Raw genomic sequence first — 27,468 nt, 5'->3', positions numbered from 1 at the left:
TTGAATGACTATTTAATTGTACCTAAAATTGTCCTTCGGGTGACGCCGTAGCAGAAACCTGGCGGTTCCTTCATCCACTTTTGGAAGTTTGCGGAAGTTTGTCCACTGCTGGAGTCACACGCTAAACGTTAGGCGGAAAAAAAACAAAGTCAGGACAAATATTATTTTTGTTTCCAGTCGTCGATAGATGGACCTTCAGTCGGAGGCGATACAGCGGGTTTTATCCAAGGTTGGTGGTAAAGTCTGAAAACTAGTCGCTATGTTGTGGGTCAGGTACCGGTTAGCTTAGCATGCTAACTGCTGTCAACAACTGGATGAACCAGCTTTTTTTGGATCGTGTGGCTGAAACTTAATATGTAAATCAATTTTATATCGTGTATTTAATACGACATTACGTTGTAATCATAAATATCAACGAATATTTTTTTGTTGAACCTACTTAAATACTTTTACCAATTATTTGTATAGATGGTATATTTAATTTATTTACTAAAATAAAAGTAATAGGTTAAAATGGCACACAAAGTGGGTTTTTTTTTTGTTAGTTTAATTCTTTGGTTCACATTTTCTTTTAAATTATTAAATCCAGTCTTTTAGCGTCACCTTTCAGGTCCCTCTTTCAGTGTTGACCTTTGACCTTCCATTGTCAGTTTTAAATGGATGGTGTGTTTGTGGAACAAGAATCCATTCGAGATAAAGGAAGGCTTCTGGTGTCTTCTCTGACCTTTTCCCTGAAGAGAAATATTGATTATTTATTATTTTTGTCTTCACAATGAAACGTTTTGTTTCAAAACTAGACTGTTTTTCATGTTTGAGTTATACAAAGACATGATTTGAGGTTTTTCTATTTGTAAAATGCTTTTTCTGTGCTTTTATTAAGATAAACAATATATATATATATATATATATATATATATATATGTAGGCATGGATAGATAAGTACAATTTACCTTTTATATTTATCGTCATAATTCAGCTGTATCTGCAGTTCTTCATGATTTCAATAGAATTTTTCATTAATATTCTTCGGCTCACTGTAAAAAAAAAGAATCGGAGTTTCACGACCAAATGTACAAAACTGAACCAGACTCATGAAATAGGTCAAGTGCATTTAGAGAAAGGCTGCTTTTTGGGACGAGTCCAGATGATGTGAGCACGATTTGGGTCAAACTCTTCACATTTTCCTTTGTTTTCAGATTTTGTTTGTTTGTCTGTTTCTTTAGCCAATATATATTAACAAACTGATGGTAAATGTTTTCATAATATATGAATGGAGACATGGTATTGATGAATAATAGGTAATCTTAACATTTTAAGAATATACTTCAAGGTTTACATACCAACATATTCTCGATGTCTCAATTCTGTCATTGGCAGAATTTTTATTTTTTTTATACCCGATTACTCATTTGAAAAATACTAAATTTATTGTTAAGTAGTTCTGTTGACTGAATATGACATTCTACAAGGCTACACAGGCACTGAGGGAAGAAAAACGAAAGTGATCATTTAAACATAGAAAATATATGTTCAGATCTGATTTATTCTTTAAAAATGTTTATTTCTTCCATCGAAAATTACGACAAACCATGGCCAAAGACCTGCCTGGGGGCAATTTGCGACCCTTGCGCATATTCTGTGCGGCCCAGGAATAAACCGCTTTATTTAACCCAATGATGCAAAAATAAATCAATATTTTTAAGTAAAAATGTTTTTAAACGCCACAGTTTTTTGACTCGACATAGTTCAATGAAAAACATACAAATCCCTTAAAACTTCAGGCAGTTTTTCCCTTGAAGAAATTCCACAATTTCGTGTTTAACAGGTTAAAGATTACTCTTTATATTTTGAACTTCTGAGCGAGATAACTTCTTATTTCGTTCAGCACTGCTTTTTATGACTTCGCTTCCCTTTTACAGTTTAAATAAACATGAGATCATCAGTTAATATGAATAAAACTCGGTGTTTAAATTGTATTTTATTGTGTTTATTGTAATAGATGTTTAGTAGTGGAGCTTCACTGTCAATACTTATTTAATATAAAGAGTTGTTAACCCTTAAGTTTTCTCAGAGTCAACGTGACCTGAAGGCCCCAAAGACAAATGTGTTTGTAGTATCCCTTGTGTTGTCTCAGGGTCAAAATGACTTGAAGGCCCCAAAGATTAATGTGTTTGTAGGATCCCTTGTGTTATATCAGGGTCAAGGTGACCTGAAAGCCCCAGAAACAAATGTGTTTGTGGTATCCCTTGTGTCGTCTCTGGGTCCAGGTGAACAACCTCCCTGGCTTCCGTATGCAGTGGTGGAGGTCTTTCACCTTGACCCAGAGACAACACAAGGGATACAAATGAATCTAAAATTCATAGATAAATTTAAAGCCAGTTGAGAAGAAGTGCCGTTAAGTGAAAACCTCACATTGTCTTGCTAGTATAAATTCCACGATGTTGCCGTCGAGGAGCTTCAGAAGATCCACCGGATCTTCCCGGATATGAAACCGACGACGGGGACGTACAGTGAGTTGCTCTGGTTTGCTCTTTGATGGTAAAAAAAAACAACTCTGGATCTCAAACGTCTCTGCTCAGCTTTCAGTGACAACACACAGAGTCACCTGCTGAAACTGATCGGGAATCTTCCCGTCCAGTATGAAGGTGAGGTTGACCGGAGCGACAGCCACGCTCGCCCTGAACGCTCCTTTTTGTTTTTCCAAGGCCGCACCTACAACCTGCCTATTCAGCTGTGGCTGACCAACTCCTTCCCCTTCACCCCTCCCATCTGCCTGCTGAGGCCGACGCCCGACATGGTCATCCGGGAGGGCAAGCACGTGGACAACACGGGTCGGATCTTCCTGCCGGGACTGCACAACTGGGATCACGTGAGTAGTTGTCGGCGGTGATGGAGATCTTCACGGCACGTTCTGATCACTTCTGTCGATCAGCCGAAGTCTTCGGTGGTGGTTCTTCTGAAGGAGATGATCGCCAAGTTCCAGGAGGACCCGCCTCTGTCGACGAAGGCGGCGCAGAACAGCGCCGACCCCCACCAGCTGCAGAACCTCGTCTCCAAGATGAGCGTGTCCGATGGTGAGCTCGGCGGATCAGGGACGATGTCAGCGAGTGTCTCACCGTCATGTTCCGTTAGGAGGAACGAGGCACCACGAGCAGACGCTCAACAAGGTCTCGGTCGTCGGGGGAGGGGATCTCGGCATGGCGTCCGTCATGGGTATCCTGGCGAAGGTGAGCCGCCGGTGTTTTTGTAGCGTCAACCGCGAGAGAAACGTCCATATCATGATCAAGACCTGGTTCTCTGTCCGAAGTGCAAAGTGGATAAACTGGTTTTCGTGGACGTCGCAGAGAGCTCCACCAAAGGAGGGAGCACGGACCTGGAGATCTTCAGTCTGCCCAAGGTCGAGGTGTCGAGAGGTTGGTCGCCATCAACAATGAAGACTTTTGTAATCCAGGATGCTGTGATGAAGCTCTTGTTTTTATCTTATAAAAAGAATTCAAAGATTTCAGTGAAACTCCCCGTAAATGTTGATAATTGGACAAGGACTACCATCTGGATCCACAAACGATCTCAAGGTTCAACATGTGCACCACTGCCACCTACAGTCCCATTCAGCTCACTGCCATTAATGCGATTTAAAACTGAAATATTGAATTATTAAGTTATAGTTTTTAATTTCTAAGTTAAAAAAAATAAATGGATATGTTTAAAAAAGGGGTGACTTGGGGGAGGTATGCATTCTCCCGAGCAGGGGTCCCCAACATTTTTAGAGGACGGGTTTAATGTCAGACTCGTACTCACGCCTGAGCTTTAGTCGCAAAACAAAATAGCTTAAGATCATGAAAAATACATTAAAAAATAATGCTGAGTCAAAACAAGACTCGACCCAAACAAGCATGTTGATGTGTCATCAGTCACGGGTTTATGTTACATCAGAGAAAATAGTTTAATTTTCAAAATAAAAGCCCCAAAACTCTGCTTATTCATTGAGCAGTTGTTTTTTTTAATGATTTTCTACAAATAATTCCTATTGTGTTTGTTAATCTTTTACGTAATAAATCTATTGATTAAGATATGAAACAAGTAATAGTGACTATTTCAAAAATAATCCCAATATTTGAGTCAAACACTATTAAACAAACTTTAAACTAAATACTTTTCCCTCTGCGCCGGCAGATATGGCGGCCTCGGGGGGTTCCCGGGTGATCGTTCTGACGGCGAACTCGTGGAGCAGCGAGCAGTCGTACGCCGCCGTGGTTCAGGCCAACGTGGACCTGTACAGAGGACTCGTTCCCAACCTGGTGCGACTCAGCCCGGCGGCCATCTTTGTGGTGGCGTCTCATCCCGGTGAGGAGAGAGAGAGAGAGCGTATAAAAAGAGAACGTTCTTTTTAAATCGGAAGTTTTTAAAACATTTTCAGTGGACATCATGACACACGTGGCCTGGCGGCAGAGCGGTCTCCCTCCGACCCGGGTCATCGGCGCCGGGTGTAACCTGGACTCGGAGCGCCTCAGCTACATCCTGGACATCAACCTGAACACGCACAAGCAGGCCTGGGTCATTGGGGAGCTGTCGGACAACAAAGGTGAGATCACGGCGGGGGGGGGGGGGGCTCCTCACACACACACTCGTCATCATCCGTCCTGATAAACCGGTTCTCGTTCGTCAGTTCCCGTGATGAGCAACACGGGCCTGAACTCCAGCGTCAAGACGGAGATCGCAGGCAGATCCAGCGCCACCAAGCCGCTCCTGGACAGGTGCTTGAAAACAGCCTCTTGTGAGACGAACTTTTGTTGGTTTTATTTAACCGTAAATGTTTTCAAAGAGCTTTTGACATGATGAAGAGTCGAGGGCAGAGGTCGTGGTCAGTGGGGTTGTCCATCGCTGACATCACCAACAGTATCCTGACTGACCAGAAGAAGGTTCACTCCATCTCAACACTGGCACAGGTACAAGTCCTGGACCATGAAACTCTTTTTTGTTCCAAGTGTGGGCGATTAACTGTCTTCAGGGGCCACATTATATACTAGTGATGGTCTGATGAAGCTTCATGAAACAGTGTTATATTGTTTACAGGTCAGTAGGTGGCGCCTTCAGTTTAAAAATGATGTGATGTTTCATTAGAACAGTTGTTCAAAACAAAGGAAAATAGGGCAGAGACCGCCATCTAGTGGAGTCTGAACATAATGTTTTATAAGACCATCACAAACTGCAACAAATTATAATGTAAATTTGTTTTTAAAAGCATGAAAATAAACTTAACTATGCCAGAAAAATTATGTATAAACCTTTAAAAAAAATACAAATAAACCTAAAGAGTAGTGATGGTCTGATGCTTCATGAAACAGTGTCATTATGTTCAGAGGCCACTAGATGGCGGTCTCTGCACTAGTTCCCTTTCTTTTGAACAACTGTTCTAATGAAACATCATTTTTAAACTGATGGTGCCACCTACTGACCTCTAAACAACATGACAGTTTCATGAAGCTTCATAAGACCATCACTAATGAACGGATAAAAAATATATTTCTTTCTAAATATGATCTCAATATTTACTCTAATTATTTTGAGGGGAAAAAAGATTCGCCTAATGGATGAAAAAAGGGAAAACTCTTGAACAAAGAAACATCTATTAACCCCAAAATGAAATTGTCAGCATGTTCTACTCTGACACTATGAGCCCACACTTTAAACAAAAATGTTTTTGTAAAAAAATAATGAATTTCTGTACCTCAGGGCTGGGGGGGCGTCGGGACGGAGGTCTTCCTCAGCCTGCCGTGCGTCCTCGGAGCCAACGGTACGACTCGTCTGGCCGGAGCGTCTCTGGGACCGGAGGAAGATTCCAAACTGAAGGACAGCATCAGCTCCCTCTCCGGCCTCATGAGTCAGATCCAGATATGAAGGATCCAAACGTTCCGACGATGAAAAAGCACTTTTGAAACACTGAAGGTTTTTGTCTTTGTATTGAATCGACCAAAAAATGTTACATGAACCAGCCCTTTGATTGAACACTTTGTCAATCATGGAAAAATAATAATTTATAAATCAGGGATCAGGGACTCAATACAATCCTATTGTGAGCTGCTTATGTACTTTTTAAAGGCCTTTTATCTTTTCCAGTTTCTCTACGAAAATGTACATTTTTTAACTTATCTGCTTCAATAAAATGATTCGGTGGGACTTTTCTTCTTAAACCTTTTATCAAATAAATTCAACACACACTTTGACCTTTTCCTCTGGTGTTACCATTGCATTCTGGATGCTCATGCACACATGGTGATCAGGTTCATAGAGAATCTTCTCATATATATATATAAAAACATCAGATTGTCAAAACATTTTCTTTGTATATTCATATATATATATATATATAGGTCCGTCCTCAACATGGCTCGTCTTCCATTAATAAACTTTCAAATGAGGAACTGCTCTTATCTTTTCTGTACACCTGTGCCGAGACAACCGCATGTCCATAAATAACAATTGTACAATCGGGTGATGTGGTCGTGTCAAGTTTAACCATCTTGAAACTAAAACCGAGTCAGAACAAAAAAAAAAAGCAACGAAGCCACAGCGCCCCCTAGTGGCTATAGTCAGGTCATAGTTGGAGTTGAAAGCCCTTGCGATGAGTCGAGCACCACAGTTTGGTTTAAGACACTGTTGTGTGGCTACACTTCTGCTTTTTAAACACACACAAAAAACATTTTTACAGAAAACCTGACCAGGAAGTGTTCGGTGATACCCTTGTGCGAACATCTGAGGATTAAAAAAAAAAAAGCACTTTTGATACAAGTATAAAAGGATGTTTTGTCGTCTTTGATGCTTACATTTGGTTTCAGTTTTGCTCTTTTCTTTTTTAAGTTTGACGGAAAGAAAAACAAATCCTCACAGAAATATGTACAAAACTCGACAACGGAAAATGCTACTGGCACATATCAAACATAAAAAAGTGAATATCAATCTTCAAAAAGTCACTGATTTGGGGAGCTGGCCACCAGGAGGCGCAATCCTGCAGAAGTCCGGGCTGGATCTTACCCCGACTGAGGAGGAGTATCTGGAGATTCCCGGCGGGGAGCCGGTGTACAGGAGCGGTGCTGGGAAAGCAGAATGGTCCCGGGGTCCTCGCGAGAACCCCTTGGAGTAGCTGGTGGGCGAGGTGGCTCTGTGCGTCTCCGAACAGCTGGTGGCGCTGTACTGGAAGGGAGACAGTCTGTCGGCGAAACTGGGCGGAGGAGGAGGGATGACGGGCTCCTCCGTCCAGTCCTCGTCCCCGTCCGGCTCCTGGGGCAAACTGGGGAGCGGGCAGCGCAGCAGCGGGCTGGTGGACGGGGAAGGGTGGACGAAGACCGGGGGCGGGGGGACGGGGTAGAGGGCCGGGTCGTAGTCCGGCACCCTCTCCGAGAGTCGATCCTCCTCGTCGACCTCGGACAGGTTGTCGTACTGGGACACGTTGGAAGGCCGTCTGTCCGTCCCCGGGACGTAGAGCGAGACCGGGAACTTGGACGGCTTGGGCGGAAGACGCCTGGACGTGGGGGAGGTTCTGGGCAAGAGTTCCGAGGACGGCTTCATCTGCGCCACGACCTGGGGGTTCCCTGCCGAGAAAGAGTCTAGCGGGGTCTGCTCCGGGTCGGACGGCGGCGGAGGAGGAAGCTCGGGAAGGTCGACGATCTCCGGGCAAACGGCGGGAACGTCGACGGCGGGGGGCTCGTACGGCGGCGGCCACTCCACCGGCTCCTCGCTCGACTCGTCCACCGTCCCGCTCGTCTTTGTCGGACACACGTCTGGTCCACGCACGTCCGGCGGCGATTTGGCAGGTTTTGGAGGCAGGGGAGGCTTCCTGGATGGAGTTATTCGTACGTCAGGCGGAGAGGAAGGGGTGCTGTCTGTCTGGGAGACTTCTGGGCTGGACGGCAAGTCCACTTTGACCTCCAGGGGAGAGTCTGGCAGCAGAGGTCGAAGGACGACCGTCCTCTCTTGACCCAGCGGCTTCATGGGCAGCTCGTCAGACTTGGCTGAGGGAAAAGGACAAGACACATTTAATAAAACATTATTTTACTTTCAGAAACTCTAGTTCGAGGTACACAAGGTTTCACGATACATTGTTATCTTTTTCAATGGACACTAGATGGAACTCTTTGCTCTATAATCTTTTGCAATTAACCACTACCATGTATTTGGACCATTTGATGTACTCAAAATTATTTAATTTGAGCAGAAATCCAGAGTGAGCCTTTTGCATTACTTCTAGTTTTACTCAATTTCTTTTCTCATAAATCAGTCAAAATGTTTTTGTAAGACTTCTACATGCAAGTAGAAGCCAGAGGCTCCGCGGTATAATCCGCGAGGCTTCGTCGTACAACTCCGCGAGGCTTCGTCGTACAACTCCGCGAGGCTTCGTCGTACAACTCCGCGAGGCTTCGTCGTACAACTCTGCGAGGCTTCGTAGTACAACTCCGCGAGGCTTCGTAGTAAAACTCCGAGAGGCTTCAAAGTACATCGTTGCAAGGCTTCGCAGTACAACTCTGCAAAGCTTCGCAGTACAACTCCGCGAGTCTTCGCAGTACAACTCTGCAAAGCTTCGCAGTACAACTCCGCGAGGCTTCGTCGTACAACAACTCCGCGAGGCTTCGTCGTACAACTCCGCGAGGCTTCGTAGTACAACTCCGCGAGGCTTCGTAGTACAACTTCGCGAAGCTTCGTCAGACAACTTCGCAAAGCTTCGTAGTACAACCCTTTAAAGCTTCGTAGTACAACTCTGCAAAGCTTCGTAGTACAACTCTGCAAAGCTTTGTTGTATAAATCCACGTGTCTCTGTATTTTACACCGGGTGCCTTCGTATAAAGGACTCTCTTGTGGAAATGATACTTGGCAGTCAAGCCTGTCAGTCACGCAGTAGAACAACATGTACTTTATTTAAACAAACCGTCACTTCAACCCTACTGAGCTCTAGACAACGACACAGTATCATGAAGCCTCATCATCTGACCTGGTGGAGGTTGATCCAGCTTCTTGCCGCGGAGCTCCGACATGGACGCCTGCAGCTGCTCCACCACCTCGTCGTCGGGCAGGAAGAAGGAGTCGGAGAGCTGCTCCTGCAGGAACTCTCGCAGGTCCTCCAGCGGACTCTTCAGCAGACGCTCTGAGGGACACAAAAGACTCATGAAAACTACTTCCTAATGACAGATAATTCCAAGATGTAGATGCAGTAATTTTAAAGCATAAATATTCTTATTATAATTTAATATTTTACTCAGTTTCTCAACTATACTATTTTAAGGATATTTTTTTATCTTGTAATTACTTTAATTCAATTCTAAATAGTCACATAAAGATTTAATTTTTGAAGTCTAGTTAAGAAGTTTTATTTTACATGTTTTAATGCAACTTCTACTCAAGATCATCTAAAGTCGTCAGTCCTTGCAAACTAAAATCTTGGAATCGCACTGCAGAAAAAGAACAATAAAAATCCAGGAGTGAAATGTTTCAAATTGCAAATGTCTCAAAAAGCTACAAAACTGAAATCAATTTGATTATTGGTGTAATTTAATGGGTTTTAAACAAGTTATTCAGATCTTTTTTATATTTTACACAGTGATAAGATCCTCTCAAACTCGTTTTTTTAACTATTCTGAAGCCATAAACGTAATTAAACCCATGATGCGACCTATAAAAGGTGCTGAACAGCAACTCCAGATGAATAAAGCGTGTTAAAGACGCAGGTGAGCGGATTTTGTCACGTTTGTCTCAATCATTTTCACAACAAATAAAAGGAATTCTGGGATGAGCTGCAGAAAGTTTTCAGCGAGAAACTGCTCGTGAGGGTCATTTTCATTATGCTGAGAAACACACAAGAGACCTCAAAACTGCTCTCGATAAAAGCGCGACACACAACCAGATGTGCTGCGCGTGGCTCGTCCAATCAGGAGCCGGCTTCCGATTCCTCTCCACAGCAACCGACCGGCTTGCATTATGTAAGCCCTCCAGTGAGCGGGCGGCGCTACGACAGCCGCGAGCGTGACGCCGCCGTTCCTCACAGATTTACCAGCGAGCGTCGTTCAGCCTCGTACTCACTCTTGTGTAGCTTCAGCGTGGTGTAGGCCATGGCGCTCAGAACCTTGTCACCCTCCAGGATGAAGACGTCCCAGAGGCGCAGCGTGAGCGTGAAAGGCGTCTGTGAGGAAAGATTGAAAACGTATTGAAGGACGAACGCGCGACAAGTATTAGTTGATGCTACACACTCACTCTTTCGATGAAACACTGGAGGAACCATTTGGTCGTGTAGATGCCTGTCGTCATCTGCTCCTTGTCCTGTAGGGTTTTAATGAAATGTACATCAAACCTAGAAAGTAAAGGGGCCACATGTGGCTCTTTGACTGTAATTATGGGACCCTGAGCCTCAGAGTAAAACAAAGTCTTTTTTCTCTCTTTAAACAAATAAAGGAAAATTGAAAATGCATTTTGTTTGGTCCACAATTCTTGGTGCATTATATTTAATATTTTAAATATTTAAATAAAATGTTTATTAATTTAAATAAATCACACATGTTACATAAATAAATTTCCGTCTATATTTTATTTTCCAGTCGTTTATTTCCTATTTTCCTTTTTATCGTTATTTTCGTCAACTTTGTTTTCTTCACCCCCTTTACTTTCTTTAGTCTTACGGTCCTCTCGTAACGGTACAAAATGTGTCCCCTGAGTAAATACAATCGCCCCACCATGATTTACATCCTCTATGAAAGCTTCTGCTTCAGTGAACTGTTCAAAACCGCCGTCACTCACCAGGTGCTTCCTCAGCTTAGGCAGCATTTTCCCGAGGATCCGCTCATGGTGGGCCTGGAAACGGTGCAATTTGGGAAATCCGGGTATGAAGAAGCCTGTGGTCATCAGAGAAAAAAAAAAAGCAGCTTTGTTAAAAAAAAAACGGAATCATAACGAAAATTAAAATGTGTTTTCTAGCTCAGATTGAGCATTTTTGATTCTGGCTCCCACTAGTGTTAGTTAAGTGTAATTGAAACATCACAAATCTTGCATTGTAAACACGAGTTCATATATTAATAGGGGAAATGCCATCTTTTGGTTTCCTATTTTATCATCCTGGAAAACTAAAAAAACATACACAACAAATAAACAAAAACACAAATGAATTCAACTTCTGTCTCTTTCCCATAGTTTGATGGTCACATAGTAAGTAGAGTTAAAGCTACACAGTGAAGAGTGGTGATGAAAAAAATAGCTAGAAACTTTTACTACGCTAGTCTTGACTAAAAGCAGTTCAATAACAAACAGAGTGGCCCCTCGTTTATTGCGAGGGTTACATTCCAAAAAAGAAAAAAAAACCTGAATTAAAAGAAACAAAATAGAGACCAATTAATTTTACACTTGTTAAATTAATGTTGTTAATATAAACAAATCATTTGAAATTAAAAACTCAACTTGCATATAAGACGCCATCCCTCTCAGTAACGGTCACATGAACAGTAGTGATGGGCAGATGGAGCTTCATGAAACAGTGTCATGTTGTTTAGAGGTCAGTAGGTGGCGCCATCAGTTTAAAAATGATGTGAAGTTTCATTAGAACAGATGTTCAGAACAAATGAAAATAGTGCAGAGACCGCCATCTAGTGGACTCTAAAAATAATGACACCGCTCTATGAAGCTTCATCAGAGCATCACCAATGAACAGCTGTTATTATGCTTTGCCGCCCAGCCAACCAATCACAGCTGCAGATCACTTTTGACATAGCAACATAAACGTAGACTTTAAATATAGTGTAGTACCCTTTATAAAGACCACCTGTTGTATCAAGGACCATTAAAGTACAGAGTGCAAAAACAGTAAATTCCACTTGTTTACAGCAGCTCTCAAACAGACCCATTAGCTAATCCCATTTCTATGAATTTTTCAAGGGCAACAGTTTCTGGGCCCCGCCCCCTGCCGTCTCACCGTGCATGGCGTGCTTGTTGTCGGTCAGAAGCTGCGACAGGGCCCAGAAGGCGTCTTCCTCGTTCAGGTACATCAGCAGGATGGCGGCGATCTGACTCATGCCTTGGCAGTAGCTCACCTCCTGGCAGAGAAAACGAACATTCCGGGAGTGGATTAAACCCGGGATCGTTTCACGCAGAGCGGATTTCCTGTGGCTGCGGCACGACTCTCCGAAACATACGAGAGGCGCTTGTCCATATTAAGGCATCGCGGCGCTAAAAATAACTCTCCGATGTATCCCTTCAACAAAAACGCTACGTTTAATTAGACTTCACATTCCCCTCATTCCTCACGGCCATCGCGTAAGACAAATACGCCGACTGACTCTATTCCTCCCTCTTCCTCCGTCGCTCTCCCACTGACCCAGTTTCTCATGTGCAGCCTGTGAGAACAGGAAAATGGGAAAAATAGACGATCAGCATATGCCCGTTTCCTGTGGTTCGAACACCTTCAACCCAGAGTCACATCTCAGTGTTCGCGCTTTGTTTCTATGAAGTCCTGCCGCGGCGTGTTCGTTCAAATAAAAACCTTTAAGGAAAGCCAGAGTGATGGACGGGGTGTTGCCAGGGAAATCTCCGGGAAAAGGACAAGATAAGAACAAAACCACCCTTTAGTCACCACACTGGTCACATGTTAAATTGATTTTTCTCTTTGAAGAAAACACAAGAGTAAGAAGAAGGCACCTAATGGAAGTTGCTAGTTTGTGAGAATGACTTAATATTGAGAGTAATGGTAGAAACATTAAAACTTACTGGAAAAAGTGCAGCATATTTAATATACCTCTTGTAATTATACCTGATTTATTTCAATTCTATTCACATTTGACATTTATTTCTACTCTTTAGCCATGTTTTTCCCCAAACTTCTAACCCTTTTCTCTCAGTTAACTTTTTAAAACTTGAGCTTTTTTCTGTATTTTATTCATGTTATTGTCCTACACCAAAGTAGGTTCAAAGTTTTAGATACGATTTTAAATACTGTTTTAATGGTAAGGTTTGTCTGGTTTTCTGGGTTTATTTTAAGGCTGTTTACTTGCTAAAGACTTTGCTATGAGTGAGTGATTTTGTTTATAGTTTAATGAAAAAAATTGCATTACTGCGTTTATGGCTGTAATATCAATTAAAATGACGAAATATTAACTTAAATTTTTTTTTTAAAAAACATACCTGATCAACATCCACTTTTAAACTATTTCTGCTCATTTAGATTTACACACTTTTTCTCCTTAAGTTTCCTTTTCATTTGTAAGTGCAATGTCCAGTCTTTTCTTTTAGCTTTTGTGGTAGGACTGAGCAGTCTGGGTGGTCGTCTCACTGTTGTAGACGCCTTCTTCAAGGTTTTAAGTAAGACTTAAAAACACCCAAAAATTAGTTTTCAAAATTAGTCTCACCCCCTCTCAGTTAACTCATTATACAGCTCTTTTACCACCGATATGTACCGACGTGTTAATAAAATAAAGCTCCTTATTTGTTTTTTTTTATAAACCCTTAACATTTTTTAACTGCAAATCGTGAATTGAAAGAAAATTAACTTTTTCTTTCAATTTATAAACGTGTTTAAGAAGTATTTGAATGGAGTCGCCCTCGTTACTCACACCTAGTATTCCCGTGTATCTGCTATGTTTGCCGGTGCTACTGCAGGAGTTCTAGGGGTCTACCGTAATGACAGTAATACAAGCGCAAAAGCCCTGCTTTTAGATGGTGAAGTCAAATGAACATATAAATCATTGAATCACGTTCATATAGTTGGTAGAACTTCCTCCTCTTCTATGTTACTATTCCCCACATGTTTAAATAGACTTGAGATTATTTGTCTCTCAATAGATGGACTCACCGTGTTGTAAACAGAGTAGGCTGCCAGCACATGGAAGAGCGCCTGCTGCCTGCATAGGAAAAAAAGACACAACATCGGTTAATAATTAGGACATTATAACAACAAACATACATGACATCATGTCTGGTAGAAATAATAAAAAAAAAACAACCTGAGGGTGTTTTAATGCTGTTCAATTGTTTTCCTGAAGCTGAGATCACCACAGTTACGTCTACAAATATGTACACGTTAATGTACACGTTCAATAATTAGCACCATGTTGACAAGAAAGGATGTTTTTCCCTCCAACTACACGTCCAACAGACGTTGAAGGAGACAGGAAAAGGGGGCTTTAAATAGCCGTCAGCATTAGTGGGTGAGTCGGCTGTTGACTTGAGAAAGGGAAGGAGTGGGCAGTGAACCGGGACGGATGGTGTTCGGCACGGCTTTGAATCGAAGGGAAGTCCGACACGAAGCCACGAGATGAGACGACCCCGTGTCAGACGATCACGGCCAGATCATCAACTTTTCAAACAAGCCATCAAAGTGACCACAAACACTGTCATATATCGTCCGATTCTAGCTCACCCACCTCATTGTTCCACGTGAACGTTTTTTCTGTGTGAATCTACTTCCTGTGGTTCTCATGCACCGACAGGAAGCCTAATGAGACAGAAGAGGAAACCACCGCTCTAGCTTTGAGCAAGTGTGTGTGAGTGTGTGTATGTGTGTGTGTGTGTGCAGGGGGCTGAGTGGTGTTTGCACCAGGGTTCACACCGTGTCATGGACCAACACTTGAGAGGACAAACAAAACCGACATTTCACGCACTGGTCGAAAAAAAAAGCTCTTTAAAAACAAAGACCGTGATGTTTACATGTGATCCAGGGTAAAAAAAAAAAAGTCAGATAGGGGTGTTTAAATTGTTTAAAGTTCACAATAATGAAGATATAATCAGGAATAAAGAAATTATTGAAAGTTACTTTTGGTTTTGTTACTGTGTCATGAACAAAACACAAATGTAGTAAAACTATTTAAGATTTATGATTCTTTTAAATGACAACAAACAGTTTTATCATTTTATTAATTTATAAATGTATTTATATTTTACATAATATGAGCTTCGAAGTTTGGCCGATTTAAACAACAAAGCAGTCGCCATAGCTCACCGCGGTAACCGTGACAACGCTCACAGAATGATGACACTTCCTGATTAGGTTTCTCTCTCGGTACTCATGACTCACAGAGGGGAAAACAGACCTCTGTTGTGGCGACCGTTGATATTTTGAAAAATCATGAAAACGAGAAGTGCACCTGACAGTGACGGTCAACTATTGATGGTTTTCGACTCACTTCACTCCAAAGCGGTCCATGAACATGATGTGGTTCCTGAAGGTTCTGTTGACGTCCAGGTCTATCTGCTTGATCTCGGTGGAGAAGTGTCGGGCCTGCAGCTTCATTTTCTAGAGGGAAGACGACGCGGAATGTTTACACTGGTCACCGACTGTCGAACTGAGCGAGTGGAAAAAACGTCCTGTAGCACACCTCATACTTCCCCTCGTTCTCCCGTTTGATCTTGTCCACGTCCAGGAGTAACGCCCAGGCCTGGCCTCTCAGCTGCAGCGGGATTCCTTTGTAAACACGCTTTATCAACTGCAACAAGCAGTGGACAAGGAAGGCAGGAGCATTATTGGGGGAGAATTGAACCAAAACATATCTGGAGATGGTTTAATCCTCACCAGGGACCAAGAACCTCAAGGTAGGGACGGGTGTCTTTTAAACACAATATTTTTGACTCAAATTAAAGTCACTTTTTTATTTTTTTAAATGTATGACTGTAAAATATCACCTAAAATGAAAATGAAGCAAAATATGTTCTAGTAACTTTCTATGCATGTCAAAACTGGTACCATTATGGTACCATTATGGAGTTAAGTATCCATCCCTACCCCTGTGAGGGTGAAACAAATAAAAAGCCTAACAAACCTTTTCACTGTTCCTGTACTTGTTCCAGTTCTTCACCATCTTCAGCCATTTCTCCACCCGCTCTAGCTCCTGGTGCTTTTGCTGTGGTGGTAGGATTAAAAAAAAGACGTTTACATTTGTTAAAAATTAACAATGCAAGAACTAAAATCGAGTTTAAAACGGCTTGTTTAAAGAAATTTAAACAAAAGAAGAAAGAGAAAATATTGTGTTATGGGTTAATGCTAGTGATGGTCTGATGAAGCTTCATGAAGCAGTGTCATTATGTTCAGAGTCCACTAGATGGCGGTCCCTGCAATATTTTCCCTTGTTTTGAACAACTTTTCTAATGAAACATCACATCATTTTTAAACTACCTAATGACCTCTAAAGAAGATGACACTTCTTCATGAAGCTTGATCAGCCCATCACTAGTTAAAGCCTCATGGTACAGAATCAGTCGTTTGACGATGTATCATGATACAGTTTCTTAGTGTGGAAAGGCCACTAGATGGCACTCTCAGTTTGAAAATGATGACAGGTGTCATTGAATAAGTGGATCAGAGCCAAATATTAGAATGCAGAGAGTGGCCTTTTAATAAAATAAGACACGGTATAATGATACAGCGTCAAATAACTGATGCTGTATCATGAGACCTCATCTCTAATGTACAGTATCTTAAAATGTATAGTTTAAAAAACTATTATCCATTTATAGTTTTGAGTCGATGACTAAACTTAATCTTTCGAAGTGAAAACATCTTAACATCTGACTTGTATTGAGCTCTACTGTGATAGAATTAAGTGTTTGTTGTGTGTTTTTTTCAGTAAAAAGTGACATAAAACTTTACTAATCAATTCCATACCTTCTCTTCGAGGGCACTTGGTGTCGGCAGCTCGTTCTCACTAAAGTGTGTAATGTAGAAAAAGATCAGCCAAAGGGACAACAGGGTTCGATCACAACAAATGAGGTGGACTGATGACTTACTGCAGGAAGCCGAAGCGATCCGTGACCTTATAGATGCTGTAGTCAGCATCCTCCCATGGGTCAATATTGACTCCTTCTTGTCTTCCCTGAAACACAGATACAGTCGAGGCTACTGGAGAGCATCACGCTGAACAAATTTGACGGAGGCGGCGGCGGTGATGATGGTGTGTGTCAAACACATCATATTTCTGTTGGATGTAGCTCGACAACATCACGTGTTTTCAGGCATTGATATGAAGGATGGTGTCAAACATTTCTTGGAGGTTTTGTTTGGCCAAGTTGATTGAATCAATGAGCCGATATCTTGAGAGTACCAAAGGTCCAAACAACAAAGAAAGCAAGAGTTTCATCAGCTTCCTGTTTCCACCAGATGACCTTTCTGTCCAATACTGGACCTGCACGGTGACCTCTGCCCAAAACGGTTAATACAGGACCACATAGAAGTTAAAGTGACAACACCATGTTTGGATTGCCCTAAAAAGTAAGTATATTTTCAGCAAAGTAGTTTTTGCTCCCACTAAATGTATTATTATTAATTCTTATTGTTGTTATTATTAACACTTACTGAAACATGTCAAATTTTTCTTCCCCATTAACAGCCGTCATGTTTTCATTGGAATAAGTGACATCTTGTGATATCACTAACAGACTGTGGGTAAAATTGAGAAATAAATTATGTTAGAAAGAGAGATGTAAAGTTGAAATATTTAGGATAAAAACAAGTCAAGTACGCCATCATCAACTTTTCTTCCATCTGTGTTGACAGTAAAAACTAGGGGTGTGCGATATTGCATCGATATTCAATAGCACTGTATTGATATTAAAAAAAAAACTTTGAAATAATATTTTCTTATAATTTAAATGTATTTAATGGTTTACATTTCAATAGTGTGTGTACAAAAGATAAACATTTGGTGTTTTATTATACAAGTAACACTCAAATATTCACAGCGTATATTCATTTGTGTGGTGCAATTAAACATCTGGCCACTAGTTGGCAACATTCATCTCCGTGCCAAAGTAACAACAAAACAGGCGAAATGGCAGCAATGACTGAGTAAGAGAGGATACACCAAAGTTAAAAATTAAACACTGACAGAAGCTGGATATTTTATGTTGCCCCAGGTGGTCTGAGAATGTTAATGCACTTCATTGTTAATATAAGTTTACATTTTTGTTCATATTTTGATTATTAGCACATTCCTACAAGCACTTTCACATTTGATTAGAGAAAGTATTTGCTTTGTTTTAAAAGCCAGAAAAACTGTTGTTTCTTTAAAAGCAAAAAATATATTGTTGTTCCTACAGTATCACAAAATATCGTGTCGTCACACACGTATCGTGATACTTGTCGTATCTCCAGATAATGGCAAATACACAACCCTAGATACAACTAACTTACCTTGTCATATTTGGAGATTATGTCTGCGTGCTCCTCAGCAATCAGCGTGTCTATGTCCTTCTTCATGTCGAAATCTGGAAAACAAAGAAGGTTTGGTCGGATTTAGTTTAAATTCCTTGTTCCAGCCTTGTTTCTTCTTAATGCAGATGACTCCTTGATTCAATTTTCTTTCATGCTCTCATCATTTTCTTTTTTTTTTCCTCCATTTTTTAAAAATGTATGAACACCAGCCAATAACTGCCTCGTCCAAACAGATGTGTGCGAGCCATGACCACGTGACTTAGTTTCGTACTGTACCAACATGTAAATCATCAGTTCTGCATCTTCTGTAGTGGATAAGGGAAGTGACAGGAAAATGAATAGGAGAAGTGGTCAGACCACTCGGACGGTGGCGCATTTCTGGCAACGCACAACTTGGCTGGTTAACAACCAAAAAGTGGAAGAGGAAGGTTTTGTCCCCATTTGAAATGTTCAGCCACCATTCATTATTTGTTTCTTTGCTTTCATTTTGATCAATTCATGCAGCTGTCACTTTGAAGGTGTTGCTGCACATGATGAGAAATAAATTGACTATTGGAACCACACTCTGGTGGGAGTAGGCTACGATGCAGAGCGACAGCTCACCATTGTTTTGCTCAGGGACACAACCTTGTCCAAAGCTGGGATTGAACCTTCAACTTCATAGTCCACAAGTCAACCACTACATCATCATGTAATTGTTTTAAATGTAAAAACAATACCCTTAATATACCCTTTTCGTCTAAAATGTAAGTGAGTTAAGCAAGTTAAAGACGTGGACATTAAAATATAATTTCCATTTAAAGGCAATAGGGACTTAATGAGGTCCAAAAAAAGGTTTCTTAAACCTCTATAGGGAAAATTGTGTAGTGTTTTCAGAAGCAGCATTTGTCTCTTAAATGAGTAAAAGTTAACTAATTCCAAAAAAGGTGAAAGGCCAAACTTAAGATGCATCAAATACAACACTTTACGGCTTTTATTCTATATAAAAGGATGATGAATTTTGAAGGAAAAACAGCACAAACATAGAACAAAAGCTCAGAGTATTATTTCTGAGTGTCTTGTGTGTCGGCTAAAGTCAAGGAGCATGCATGTGTCTTGCAAGAACAAGTCTGTAGGCACTTGTCACAACCTAACCAACAGCCATTTAAAGTTTACACTAAAAGCCACAACCTTTAGTGTCTCATCACAAGAGAGACCATTTTTTTTCGTGAAAGACAAATGAAGATTTCCTGTGATGCAAGAAAAAGTGTAATGGCGACTTCCTCTTTAGGTAGCTGATAAAGTTCGTCCGCAATTATCCAAAACAAATGTAGCAAATACTTCATCACATCTAAAAGAACAAACTGATGTTACACAAAAGGTAGAAATTAGACAGAAGTTCCTAATGTCGGTTCAGATTAACAGGAGTTTGAATGGAAAAAATTTTTAAGCCATCATATCATGTGCTGCCCTTAAACAAAATTTGAACAATATCCCGGGGCGTTGAGTTTCAAAAGGACAAGCATTTGATTTTTGGTCATCGTAGCTCTTTGTCCCTTCAGAGCAGATGTCCGTGGGCACGGCATCAGAAGCTGTCGAGCGGAACAGCTGAGGCTCTTGACGGACAGTTGGTCGGTGAAACTGGCCCCTGCAAAAACAACAACTGGACCATTGCTGTCCTTTGCGTTTCTCTCTCGAGAAATTTCCCTTTCTCGTCCACGTCATGTCGGGCTATTTCAAGGTTTTTGTAGAATCAGCATATTTTTCTCAAATACGCTTTTGTGTGAAGCAGCGTCGGAGCCATGAGTCGACTCAGGATCGGTCGATGAATCAGAGCAAAATGGAAAGCCCTGAGGAAATGTCAGTACCCTATAACTAGTGCTTAATAAACTCCTTCTTCATTTACTGTAAAATAAGGCATAATTACAGTGTTTTTAAGGGTAAGAATTTAATGTAGCCAAGCGGAAAATATTTGGATAAAGATGTGTAATGATTAGTTACGGCCTAACATAAAGAAAATAAAAATAAACATAAAGTGAGTTATACACCTTTACAATGATCTAATAAAACCCCCATTTTTTTTTCTTCAAAAAGTGGAATTTGATAAAGTAGTGTAAAAAAAACATGTCAACATTATTATTATTATTCAGATGTGGTCAAGATATTACAGACGTGCTAAATAAAAAACTATTAGCAAAGGATCTTTAGAAGCATTACGCAAGAGTAATTGAAAAATATTTAAGCCAAGTCAAAAGTCTTTTGAAAGATTTGCACGTTACCATATTGTTAATAAATACAACCATATGCCATATAGTATATTTAAATAGGATAAGGATTGTTTTTTATTTTATCAAGGGCTTCTCAATAAAGGGAGATTAAAAAAAAAGCTTTTTTTGAAAAATGGCTTCCCGAGTGCTTTATATTGCTTATTTTGTGTGTCATCTAATTTTAGAAAATCCTATGTTGTGTTTATAAAACTGGCAATAAAAGTTTCTGACTCTGAAAGAATGTGTTCATGCAATAACAAATTATAACATTGTTACCGTGGTTTTAAATGTTCCATATCATGATAGAATATTGTTTCACATTGCCAACGCCTACTAACAAAACTTGTTTGGGTTTTTTATCAATTGCAAATAAACCGTATTTTTCAAATACTTCAAATATTTGGTATTGCTTGTCACCTAGTACAGTGTTGACAAAATGCTAGAACATAACGAGTGAATGGGGACAGAAGTGAATAGAAAACAAGATAATATTTCTATTGATAATATACATATAAATACATTTATTTATAGTTAGTTTGTGTTACAAATCAATGAGGTTGTTCTTACTGTTGCAGTATTAAATGATTGTCATGGCATCTTTATTAAATGTTTAAAAAAAAACAACAAGAGAAATCTTACACGATAAAGACGCCTGTAAGATAGATATTAGTTCAGCAGCTATACATTTATTTTAAGACTTTTCAGAGTTTCATAGCCACTTCCCTTTATGCTTCAACTCTATATGCTCTGGACTTCCTGTATCTTCAGAACGTTGATAATGTTGTGCGGTGGCAGAGAAGAAAAAGGAAACCGGTGGCAGCCACACCTTTCGTCAGCAGGTCGCGCTGGAACTGTAACAACAATGAGTCTCTTAACAAGCGGACCCTGCTGCTCAGAATCATCCCCGATATAAACGTCATTGTTCTTCTTATTTGGCAACACGACGTGAAGGGTGTCCCGGGGTGGGCAGATGTCACACTGGGCCACTTTCCTTTCAAATCCAAAATGTGTAACATTTTTCCAAGGTTGATGAAGATGTGGTCAGCACAGAGACAGAAAGTAACTCCCACTCTATTTTGTTAGGTTGGCAGGATGCTCTGTGACATCACCTCCTGTTATGACGCAGGAGCTATATCTGGCATGTGTACATAAGCTCCATGTGCAACCGTTACAACCTCGAAACCTCTGAGCAATTACGGTCTCGGAACAGAGTCGCATTATCCGGCCTTAATAATTCATGGCGACGGTTTAAATGGTTAAAAATAGTCCAAAACTGTAAGACTTTCCACTGTAATAGCAAAAGATATCAAGGTCGCATTTTTAAGAGGAGGGTGAAAAGGAAAAAAAAACTCAGATTAAGAGGAGTCTTGTAAACTTATGTTAGTACCCTGGAAACGTGACTAAGAGCGTGAGGTTTGCAGTGCGGCTCGTTGTATATAATTGAAGGCATCTCGAGTCGAAAAAGCCATTAATCAAACTAGTCCGGGGTGTGGAAAGTTTATAACGGTGCAGAGCAGAACGCCGCTGAACCACAGGAGCGTAGAGTACTAGCGTGTTTGATGTAAACTGCGTTTCCCTCTGCTGGATCTAAACACATCGAACATCTGGCCACATGTGTTTCAGCCAGATCAATCCATCTCCCAGCAACAAAAAAAATCCTCTCTTCAGATGACCGGACAGATGTTTGAGCTTCCTTTAGCCAAAATTAAATTCTGTGCTACTCTTGGTATGAAGAACATGCATGAGCTCACGCAACCTTGTTAACCTTCCGATAGCTTTCTGCCAAACGCTGCCTCGTCGATCTGTGTCATCCATGTGGATCATGAATAATGAACAGCTAAGCTAGTTTTTACAAAGGATTTAGATTATCCTGCAACCTTTCCCACTTGCTGTCTCTCAATCTCTATAAGCCTTTTTGAAGAAACACTGTAATGCTGGGCTCGCTTGTAGGACTAGATGCTGATCTTGCCGGTTTGGACATGGATTATTGTCGTTTTTTATGGTGGGATCAACGTGCAAATTTCGCCAAAAATGCTACCAGTATACATATATACAACTATACAATTTTGCCATTATGTAGGGCTGGGTATGGGACTTTGGTTCTTTTGTGGCACCATGTGGAAATGCCTCAGTTTTAGCGAATATCGAAACATGCTTCCAGTCTTTCAGTAAAAAAATTACATTAATTAAAAAGATTTCTTTTGTCAATTTAGTGTCCTTTTCACTGGAAATCGTTAATGTACATTATTTTTGCTTTAAAGCGATACTAGGTGATTTGAAGTCAAGTTACGCCAGTGGACAAAAGTGCTAGTGTTTAGACCAGATGGGAGATTTCCCATGAGGACTCGCTAAACGTCGCAAAAGTTGCCATGTCCCGGTTTGCAACAGTTCGACCAATTTTCTGTTTCCAGACTTCCATTGTCTGAATGAAGGATGTATACCGATGAGGTAATGAATCAGATTGTGGACAATAAAATATGATATGCGTTATGATGGCTTTGTAAATAACATAACTTTAACTTTGTTTTTGTACCGTAATTCGCCCCCCAACCCCACCACAACTAGAGCGAAATGTAGCATGTTAACAACATCCCCAAGAACTTTTACAGTGAAAATAAAATCAGATAAAACACCTCAAGTCACGGTAAACAAGTAATTAAACTAGTTTTAAGTTATCTAAGTACAACAATATTATGATACACAAAACTACCCAGAAAACTGCCGGTAAATTACATTTACTTTGTAGCATTGACTCTACTTCCTGATCTTATTTCTGTCTAAAAAGAATCGTTCAGGAACCGGTATCAAAGTAAAATCTTATTAATATTAAGCATTTACAGTGTATTCTACAGTAGATAAATGTCACGTTGTAAATCAATAGGTTGTTACATTTTATTTCAATGTGAAAAAATACCGGCAGCCCAACCGGGTCGTATAAAGCAAGGATGGCAAGATGACAGAAAAAAGGAAATCAAAATCACACGTAAAAAAGGATTCGAATTGAGGCCAACAAGAGACACAATATCCTTCCACAAGACAGTCTTTGTATTTCTATCCGTCTGAGATTCTCCTGCCTCAGGCTGTCACAGATCCTTTTGTATTTGTTTTTGCTCTCCAAAAAAAAAAAAAAAAGCTGCAACACAGAGACTGTGTGACCCGAAGGAGGGGAGTCAGCGGGGACATCCAGAAGTGGACTGGGGAAAAAGTACAATGCCTAGAATAGCTTCCCGTCCCTTAGGACCTTTTCTGTCCCGCTTTAAAATCGCCCCTCTGTCTTATCATTTTCCTAAAGCAGATAAAGATGCCAGCCGCTCAAACTATTTTCCACTCAAGTTACAGAAAGAACCTTAGATGGAAGATCTGACTTGAGAACGATGGGTTACTTTAAAAAAAAAAGTCACCATGATAGAGGGGAGAGGGCTCTCTAAATATAACAATGACCCGTGTACGTTTAGACGGCTGGTCTCGTTTCCCAGTGTGGTCTCACATTTTGGAGAGTCGGTAAGAGGAGGATAGGAATGCCGAGGAAACTGTTGTCATAAAAAACACGACCGCAAGACCATGCTGAAGAAGCCACATTCTCATAACCAGATCTTAAAAATACTCTTGTGTCAATAGCACATGAACTTTAAGGGATTATTAATTGAGAAGGAAGAATGGCACGGATTATGATACTATTTTAATTTAGTAGAAAACATAGAAGAGTCTCTGACTGTCTGGAGTTGAAATCATATTGAAGTTGAAACATTTTTAGAGTTTTAAATGTGCTATATATATATATATATATGTATATATATATATATATATATATATATATATGATAGAAAGAAAAAAAAGCTTTGAAACAGAAGCTGAAAAACAATTTAGATCGCAAACTGTACTATTGTATTGATCCATTATTCCTTTAATAGATGGACGTAAAAAAAAATACTTAAAATAAAAGATGAAATTAACACAATAAGTTAATAAGTAAGTAAGCAATTTATATTTATAGAGCGCTTTTCTAGACCAGGGTCACAAAGCGCTTAAACAATCAAAACAATACTCTATAAAATATATACTTTAAAGGTCAAGATAACACAGAGAAACAACACAGGATTTCCAGAAATTCAAGGAAAAACCTGTACAAATAAAAATGTCTTAAAATGTTTCTTGACCAAATGCGTCTTAAAAGCTTGCAAAGAGAGCAAGAAATGATAGAATAGCAGGTTCAACAAATTGACGTTTTAGTTTTGATTTCATGTTTTTATGTTAAAGTTGTTTATGCCGTCAGAAAGAGGATTACGGAAGATGAGGAAATCGCTGCGATATTGTATGTCATTTGATCAAGAGTCAACTAAGTAGGTTAAGTCTTTGGAGCAGAAACAAATCTCAAGTAGGATCTGAAAAAAGATTTTGGACTGTCATCACATTAAATTAAATTTTTCAAAACGATTCAAAATATGAGTGGTTATAAGCAAGTTATTTAAAAAGAAAAATAGTTATTACAAGTTTGCTAAAGGTGTCATGGAAACAACAACACAAGATAGTGTTGAAAAAGAAGAGTTTTATGTAAGAAAAATGTATGTGTGAAATCTTGTTAAGAGTTACATTTTCTGTGTTTAGTTCAAAGTGTGTCAAAGGTTAATCACATCTAAAGTTAGCTTTAAACTTGTATCTCTTCATCTTAATCATGGTTAGGATGAACCAAAGAGAAGTAAGAAGATGTTAGTGATGTACTTCATCTTTACCCAACAATTATCAAGCATCCCATTCATTGGCATATCGACATATTTTGTTGACTTCAATGTCTATATATCTAATATCCATTAGATGAAAAGATTTCCTGCCCTGCGACAGACTGGCGTCCTGTCCAGGGTGTCCCCTGCCTCTCGCCCTATGATACTGGGATAGGCTCCAGTCTCCCGGCGACCCCGGTAAGGGATAAAGCGGACGTCAATGAATGATAAATGTTGCTTATATTCTTGATCGAATTTGAATATAAATGTTTTAGAAGATACTTAAATCATTGAACTTTGTGGTCATTTCTGTTACTTGGAAGCTTTCTTTCCTGTGGTTTTTTTGTGTTCTAAGATAACTTCCGTTATCACTTTATTACATTCACATCAAGGACAGTTTTCTTTCTGAAAGTTCAGGCAGAATTTATTACATTTTTTTCATTTTGTAGTTGCTGTACAACTATTTTGCTGACATTCCTGTCACAGTGTCTCATACTGACACAGTTGAAATGTTCTGATATCATCACATTTTTATTTTTTTTATAAGATGGCGGCGTTTGAACACGCAGCAGCTCCTCTTTCTATGCATTAACTTTGTTCTTTGTTTTTTGTTTATATTCTGTTTATTAGTTGATTATTTAAGTTTGTTGATTATTTCTTTCATTTTGTTGGTTATTTATTGTCATTTATTATTTTGTTCTTGAATGTCTTAATTAATGTTTGTTAACTGTTAAGTCTTTAATTGTTTTAAGTCTTTAATGTCTTTAATGTCTTGCATTGTGGGTCACTGAGGACCACAATTTCATGTATGCTGTACGTCTTAATACATGCATATTTGACAATAAAAAGAACTTGATTTGACAAGATGGAGTCCCCAAATGGTTAACAGGACGACAACAACAACAAAGTAGCACCTGATTTTTTAGTAAAAAAGCCCGATACTACTTTAGAATCATAGACAATATTCCTTGGATTCCAAATATGTCTAAATATGATTTTTTCCATTTAACAAGTCCCATGAGACAACCTAAACCCTTTATTTAACAGGTGAAAAAGCACTCAAATGGTTCAAAAAAAAAAATGTAGCACCATGTTGACACCACCAAGCTTTGCATTGAAACACTACATCCTGTACATCTGCTCTTAAAAAAAACAAAAGGCAGCAGACATCTGGCAGAAGAAGAACAAGAAGAAGCTGGAGGTCTCGTCTGCTTAACCTCCCCCCACTCTCTAAGAGCCCCACGGTTAGCCTACAGAGAAGAAGGTCCAACTAATGGATGGAGAACCAGTGACTGACTGACTTGACTGGCCTACTTCCAGATGCAGGAGCATCTCCGGTCGACTGGAAAAAAAAACACCATTTCTTTATCCATAATGCATTTGGCGTTTTCTCACCTGGTGGTCGCAACACGAGCAATACAAAACACTAAATGGATAAAACGACTTGTTGTTTTTTTTAAATGATATGAAACTAGGTGTTTTTTTTACGTCTATTTAATTTTAAAACTACTAGTAAACAAGTAGCCTTTTAAACCGAATGTAACGGTCAACTTTAGAGAGCAGAAAAACGACAAAACCTGAAGACATTCACCGACATTTACATCGAATTATCGAACGATAATGTTGAGACTTTACCGTTCGAAGTGTCTTTTCCTTCTTCTCCAGCCGACGAGTAGAGACTGAATCCACTATTTTCATTCTTCTTCTCCCTCCTTCTCTCTCTCTCTCTCCCTCTCTTCGAGACGTCCGGGTCCCAGGTCGGGTCTTCAGAGCACTCGGCGGCGGACGGTTCGTCCCCAACTGTCGCCGGCTGACATGGATGCTGCTGCTGCTGCTGCTCGATAATCCGTCGGAGCTGCTGCTGCTGCTGCTCATGCGGCGAGTCCGCGCAGCTGTGACTGTCTTGACTGACGCTCCGGTGACAGGAGCGAGAGCGAGCGCGAGCGCGAGACCTCGCTTCTCTCGCGATGATAGCTCCTTTGGCGCCGCCCCGAGGCCAGTTGGCTTTATTACAAGTCCGTGTTCCAACGCTCTAGGGGGGCGGAGCTTAAACGAACCACACTAAACGTAACAAGGTGATCATAACAATAACATTCAACGTAACAACTTAGCCATTTGTAATCAAGACAGAGAAAACAAACTAATGATAACATAAATAGCAACATGGACAACAACTTTAATAATAACAAAGATGACATTAGCAACCATCCTTGTTATTATTTAAGTTGTTGTCCGTGTTGCTATTTATGTTATCATTATTATTAGTTTGTTTTCTGTGTCTTGATTACAAATGTCTTTATCTCGTTTTAAACCCATAGCACTTTGATATATGTTAAGT

General features: G+C 40.1%; 2 protein-coding genes across 2 annotated transcripts; one reads left to right on the top strand and one right to left on the bottom strand.

Annotated features, from left to right (window-relative positions):
* Positions 1-31: 31 nt before the first annotated feature.
* On the top strand, positions 32-6,182 carry uevld (UEV and lactate/malate dehyrogenase domains). The gene is made up of 12 exons (XM_087796680.1): positions 32-229; positions 2,426-2,510; positions 2,580-2,645; positions 2,706-2,869; positions 2,933-3,074; positions 3,133-3,227; positions 3,308-3,413; positions 4,174-4,344; positions 4,418-4,582; positions 4,667-4,754; positions 4,823-4,946; positions 5,734-6,182. The coding sequence occupies exons 1-12, from the start codon at positions 188-190 to the stop codon at positions 5,896-5,898; spliced, it is 1,413 nt and encodes a 470-aa protein (XP_087652806.1). The 5' UTR covers positions 32-187; the 3' UTR covers positions 5,899-6,182.
* LOC148073638 (USP6 N-terminal-like protein) lies at positions 6,179-27,027 on the bottom strand. The gene is made up of 14 exons (XM_087796677.1): positions 26,766-27,027; positions 18,146-18,219; positions 16,744-16,829; positions 16,622-16,661; positions 15,780-15,860; positions 15,339-15,446; positions 15,147-15,256; positions 13,817-13,865; positions 11,945-12,065; positions 10,780-10,874; positions 10,240-10,305; positions 10,069-10,168; positions 8,984-9,136; positions 6,179-8,009 (listed from the first exon to the last, which is right to left on the bottom strand). Exons 2-14 carry the CDS (start codon positions 18,209-18,211, stop codon positions 6,961-6,963), a joined length of 2,124 nt encoding a protein of 707 aa, XP_087652803.1. The 5' UTR covers positions 18,212-18,219; positions 26,766-27,027; the 3' UTR covers positions 6,179-6,960.
* Positions 27,028-27,468: the final 441 nt, after the last annotated feature.

Source organism: Callionymus lyra, chromosome 8 (assembly GCF_982586985.1).
Source record: "Callionymus lyra chromosome 8, fCalLyr1.hap1.1, whole genome shotgun sequence".
Lineage (NCBI taxonomy): Eukaryota > Metazoa > Chordata > Actinopteri > Syngnathiformes > Callionymidae > Callionymus > Callionymus lyra.
The sequence above is the reverse complement of the archived record's forward strand: the minus strand, read 5'-3'. Positions and strand labels throughout refer to the sequence as shown.